General features: G+C 30.2%; 1 protein-coding gene across 1 annotated transcript; it reads left to right on the top strand.

Annotated features, from left to right (window-relative positions):
- Nucleotides 1-3,432: 3,432 nt before the first annotated feature.
- Nucleotides 3,433-5,457, top strand: LOC114329148 (zinc finger and BTB domain-containing protein 49-like). The gene is made up of 2 exons (XM_028278167.2): nt 3,433-3,633; nt 3,693-5,457. Exons 1-2 carry the CDS (start codon nt 3,514-3,516, stop codon nt 4,986-4,988), a joined length of 1,416 nt encoding a protein of 471 aa, XP_028133968.1. The 5' UTR covers nt 3,433-3,513; the 3' UTR covers nt 4,989-5,457.
- Nucleotides 5,458-6,077: the final 620 nt, after the last annotated feature.

Here is a 6,077-nt window from a genome sequence, read left to right as displayed (position 1 = left end):
CTTCCATGACAGTTGACATTGAGAATGAAGTTAAAGGTTGTCCAATTTGCCCACAATTTGAAAATGCAAAGAGAGAACCTTTGACTCCACACAATATCCCAGAACTCCCCTGGGAGGAAGTTGGCTCTGATATATTTTACATAGGTCAAAAAAGTTATTTAATGGTGGTAGATTATTACAGTAAATATCCAGAAATTTGTCTGTTGAACGATACAACCAGTTCAACTATAATTACACATTTAAAATCGATATTTGCTCGTCATGGAATACCAAAAATATTTTACTCTGATGGGGGACCACAATACACAGCCAAGGAATTTGTTAAATTTTGTCAAGAATGGGAATTTAAAAGCATAAAGTCAAGCCCAGAAAATCATAGATCTAATGGTCTAAGTGAAAGATATATTCAAACCTACAAAAAAGCGCTAAGAAAATCTCTTAGAGATGGTAAAGATACATATTTAACATTGCTACAACTTAGAAATACACCAATTGATTCAAATTTACCATCACCATCTCAACTTTTAATGGCACGAGTACTTAGAACTCAGATTCCCACAACTGACAAAATTCTAAAACCAAAATTATGTAATGCTAAAATAGTAATCAGCGATTTTCAGAAAAGACAAAACAGTCAAAAAGCTTATTATGATAGAGGGACAATAAATTTAAGACCGCTTAAAAATAATGAAAAAGTTTATATTAAAGATAAAAACAAATTGAGAGAAGGTCTTATCACACATAAATTAAGAGATAAAACCTACTCGATTAAATTAAGAGATTCTGGGTCAGAAATTGCAAGAAATAGACAATTTTTAGTTCGCATTCCTGCAACTTCTGACGATGAACATTCAGATAACGAATCTGAAACTAGTGAGTCACAAAATTTTGAAAGTGTCTCTGATAACCATTCTGATCATCACTCTCCAATAAACTTACCTCCACAAACCTCTTCAGGTCGAATTGTTAAAAAACCTGATAGACTAGATTTATAAGTAATTTTATTATAAAATAAAAGGGGGTAAAGGATGAATGAAACAATTGTGGAAATTTATAAGTGTTTATTTAAAGATTTGTTAAAGAAAGTTATGTTTATTTTGTCATTATAAAAAGAGGGGGATGTGATGTATGTAAATAGGTAGTATTCGGAACGCACTCAAGTTGGTAATATTGTAAGAGTGACGTGACAGTGACAAGTACAGTGAAGCGGAAATAAAACCATTCTGAATCTAGACACGATAGATACAAGTTGTTTCATTATAACCTATCCTCCAAAGTTAACCTAGGAACCCTACCACGTGTTACATTATAACATTACAGTAACTACCCCCAACTACCCTAAGATGTTTCCCGAGGGTGCTTACCCGCATAGCACCAACAATCTTAACTACGTAGAAATTTTGATAACTAAACCATTATTGGTAATTTTAAGGAGCAGTCTGGATTAATATGTATTTATTTCTGAAAAATTATTTGTGATTGAATATTTTCACGGCCAACCTAATAAAATTTTACGTATTTTTTGTTGCAATTAATGTTTAGCTTGAATCACCAATAACTCACAAATTAAAGCAGTTAGGTATAGGGAATACTTATAAAATAAAAAAGTATAAGTATAACCGGAAGTTGCAAAGAGATGAAAATATTTTCATTACATAGTTCATATACTACATTCGCTCTCGCGAGATTTTTTTTGACACTGACGTTAGTAATTTCTTTTTTGAAAAATTCAGTTGTCAGAAGTGACTGGAAATTACTGCAAAACCAACGCACCTGCTCATATCCAATATTATTAATAGTAAACAGACATAAAAATAACATAAACCTTACGCCAATCAATATTTATTTATTTAAACCATTATAATGTATTGATAGCAAATGAGAAAATTATTGATTGTACAAAATAAAAATATTTTGTAGAAATAAACTTCACAAAATTTTATGAGATTAGTAGACACTCCCACTATTTCTAATAATTCTTCTTTTTTTAATGAAAGATTAAGTTGATTTGAGTTGATTTTAGCAGTTAATAGTGTGAGGTAGGAATTTTTGTGTTGTACGTTTCCTATTCCGAATGTCTCAAAAAAAATCTCGCGAGAGCGAATGTAGTATACCTCAAAACCCCTGCATTCCAATTTTCATGATTCTCTTACCTTTAGTTCTCGAGATATTTCTAATAGCCCAGTTATCTGCCTCACCCTATATATTGCACATCCGGAATAGGAAGTCGTGACGTAACTGGAGACCGGCAAGTTCGTAATGGTTCGTAATCATTCGTAATGTCCGATTACTTTGAATTGTTCGCGGTTGTATTTTATATTTTTTCTTTGACAGTTACTTTGTTACTTATAATTTACTACACTAAATTATTTTCGAATACATTGAAGTTTAATGTTATTTTGCTAATTGAATAATTTCATCACCTAATGCATACAAATCCCATTTAACTTTAACAAGAATTCAAATTCAACTTCCGGTCTCCAGTTACGTAATCAATGCACGTAGTCGGACGTATTTTGAGCTACGGGAAAATACTATCTCTTTATTTATAGTATCATGGACTAACCAATGCCAAATTACACATTTTGTTAATTTAATGTTTGTATTAAACGTAGTATTTTTTATTGTTTAAACGACTGTAAAATTAAATAAATAAATAAAATGTAGTATATATTCGGTGCACGCACAGCATGTGTGATGTGTACGTTGTTATGTAAAATATTCCGACCACCTCATAATAATTTCCAAAACAATTATTATAAAATAAATTCACCTACTTAATTTACAGTTTGTATGTAATTAAAAATTGTTATCTATTAGTGTAAAATAAATTGTAGTGTACCTATTAACTAAATTAATAAACAATATTAGAAATTGTGAGATAGATTAATAATTTTCAAAGCGCTGTGTAATTATCGGGCACCAGATTGTTTTGCTGGACTGTGTATATTGAGCAGGATAAAAAGTAATGGCGACTTTAATTTAATAAAAATTTTTCTTTATAAAGAAATTGAACAAATATATCGATAGCTTAATATGAAAACATTGTAAGAGTTCCTTACATTAAATTATGATTATCGGAGATGCAAATATTTGAAATATTGATAGTTTCTAGTTAATGAAAAAAAGGTAAAACAAATCAGTAGTTAGCATCAAATTTTAATGAATGCATACAGATGAAACATAGTTTGAGTCTTCTTTAAGCCATAAGATATCTTAGTGGTAAAAATTAGTGCTTACTTTGGCAAAAAACAGTGTAAATTATTTATATTTAACCTTTAACGACTTCGAAATCAAATTCATTGTTATCCTTTAGTTATCGTCCATCTTTGAGATTTTGCGCGGCCTCTGTCGGAATTTAATTTTGCGAATATACTACAGTTGGCTGAAAGCCGAATGGCAAGAGTCCTCTAAGAAAGAAGTAGAACTTGACAAGAATTCATAACCTAACCTCAATTTTTATTTAATCAAATAATTATTTATTTATTATTTATGTTTATTAAAACAAAGTAAATGGAAGAAATATGTAGATCATGTTTAAAGCAAACACCAAAGAAGTATACTCTAACCGGGAAATTAATAAACTTGGAAGTGACTATAGCAGACATGTTAGAGTATTGTACATCAAATAAGGTAATGTTAAATAAAAATAAATTATTGATTTACTTATGTAAAATATACCTTGTTTTTAGCTTGATCTAAGTCAGGAATTGCCAAGACACATTTGTACCTTTTGCTTCAGGACTGTCCGAATGGCATATGAATTTTTTAAACAGTTCATTGATAGTCAAAATAAATTGTATTTGTTGAAATCTAGTGAAAAGGCTGTAAATCCAGTTAAAAAAGTATTTCATTTTCACAGTTACACAGAAGCAAATAAATGTGATCAATTAGTTAGTATAGATGAAAGAGAAAATCAGAGCGAAAAGTATGCAAATACAGATAATGAAACACAATTTGAAAAGGGAAGGGAGTATGAAACTGTAGTAGTGAAAGAAGTAAATATAAATGAGATAGAAGTTATTCAATCAACTGTAGATGAAATACAAAACAATGAAAAAAATGAAAGTTTGCAAACATATATTTGTGATAGTGATTTTATAAATGTAACAAATGACTCACATAATAAGATAGTGACTGAAGAAGAGATACTTATAGAGGAAGACACTTATATTTTGGATAGTCAGCAAGAAATAGAACATGCAGATTTTGCAGACATTTTGGAAACTGATATTGAAAATACTGATTTATATGAAGAATGTGAATTAGATTCAAATTTGGAGCCTCGATCGTCAGATGTAGAATTGTCCGTTATAATAAAGAACCATGAAAATAAAAACGAAAAGTTATATCCATTTATTTGTCCAATTTGTGCTTTGAAGTTTTCTCGTGTTGATATGTTTGCTAAACATATTTTACAACATAAACAGAAAATTATAATTTGTTCTCGTTGTGAAGCTAAACCAGAATATGAACTGGAAGAATATATTGAACATTATAAAGAGTTTCATAAATTACAGTGTGAAATATGCAACAAAAAAATGACCTCATATTTTGGATATTCGTACCACATGAAACAGCACATTAATAACAGTTGTTACAAATGTCCTATTAAAGATTGTCAAAGATCCTTTGTTTTAAGGGGTCTTCTAAGAAAGCATGTTAAAAATCATTACGAGCCTCAAGTTTTTAAATGTGATCTATGCGCCTCTAAATTTAATAACAGAGATACATTGAGGTACCACGTTAAAAAGCATTTAAATAAAAAAGATCATCTTTGTACGATATGCGGTAGGACATTTTATTTAGCTGGACACCTCACACACCATATGAACAGCCATCTTGGTAACAAAAGATATGCCTGTAGTATATGTGAAAAGAGGTTTATCACGAGTACATGTTTAAAGAGACATGTCGCAGTTTGCTCAAAGAAACATAGTTTTGCAGTTACAGATTATGGAATGGAAGAAGTGGTAGAAAATGACTAACTATGGTTTGTTTTTAAACCAAGATGAGTGATTTAAATTTACCACGCTGTAATACTTGTTTGTAATTGGTCCAATCTCAGGGAAGTTTACTCCACTGTTATAAAATTTTGACACTAATGATATTTATAAAATTTTGACAGTATTGGCATTTCATAGGTTAATTAAGTTATATCGGCGATTTTTTGTGTTTTCTGCGTTATTCCTTTAATTTTTAGTCTGCTCTTATATCAAAAGCATTGGTTTTTAGAACTCTTTAGCGACGTATTAATATAATATAATATTTGTGGATTACCTTTGAGGGACGACATGATCAACCAAAAAAGATGTATTTGGTGATATTTCTAGTGACTTTCTTGGGTGTGCATCTGTCTTTTTAGTTTACTCTTCTTGGTTAAAAAATAAACCATTGTACGTTTATGAAGTAAAAAATAACTTATTATAAAGAATATTAAATACATTTCAATAAAAATGTCTTTTTCTTCCTTTATTAGGGCAGTCAATGAGGTTATTTGGCTTTGAATTCCATCCTACTAAATCGATTTACTTGAGACTTTACTTTTCACAATAAGTAGAGAATAACTCAAGAAACAAAGTCTATGTCGATGTGCGCTTTTATCTTAGGGCTGGTTCCGACCCCTTCTCGGGGGTGTAAAATTTTTTGGGTAAAATAACCAAGGAAGTGGCTAGAGAACCTAATTCTAAGCGAAAACTGTTCAATAATTTTTTTTTGAAAACTCAATAATTTTTGAGTTATTCGTGGTTGAAAATTGGCTGTTTTCATTGAAAAATGACACCTTTTCGGGCGGTTTTTTGCGAATACCTTAAAATCTATGCATCTAACGAAAAAAACTATACAAAACATTTTTGTAGCTTATAAAAAACAAAGAGAATCTTTCCTTCATATATATTCTAGTTATATTACAAAAAGATATATGGTAGGTGAGAAGAGTTTGTTTTTTTGGTGCATGCTGAAATCGGTGTATTCAACTTGAAATAAAAGAGAAACGGTCGATTTTAGTTGTATAATGCTACCAATACCTTTTGTTGTGATTGAAAAGATCTTTAGAATGAGCCACATTAAATGTCGAT

Source organism: Diabrotica virgifera, chromosome 4 (genome assembly GCF_917563875.1).
Source record: "Diabrotica virgifera virgifera chromosome 4, PGI_DIABVI_V3a".
Taxonomy (NCBI): Eukaryota; Metazoa; Arthropoda; class Insecta; order Coleoptera; family Chrysomelidae; genus Diabrotica; species Diabrotica virgifera.
Note: the sequence above shows the minus strand (reverse complement) of the source record. Positions and strands in the feature narration are given on the sequence as shown.

Bases quoted from the DNA above. Each gene is read 5' to 3' on its own strand.
- LOC114329148 (XM_028278167.2), top strand. From the start codon at position 3,514: ATGGAAGAAATATGTAGATCATGTTTAAAGCAAACACCAAAGAAGTAT. The intron at 3,634-3,692 runs GTAATGTTAAAT...CCTTGTTTTTAG, and splicing joins AGTATTGTACATCAAATAAG to CTTGATCTAAGTCAGGAATT.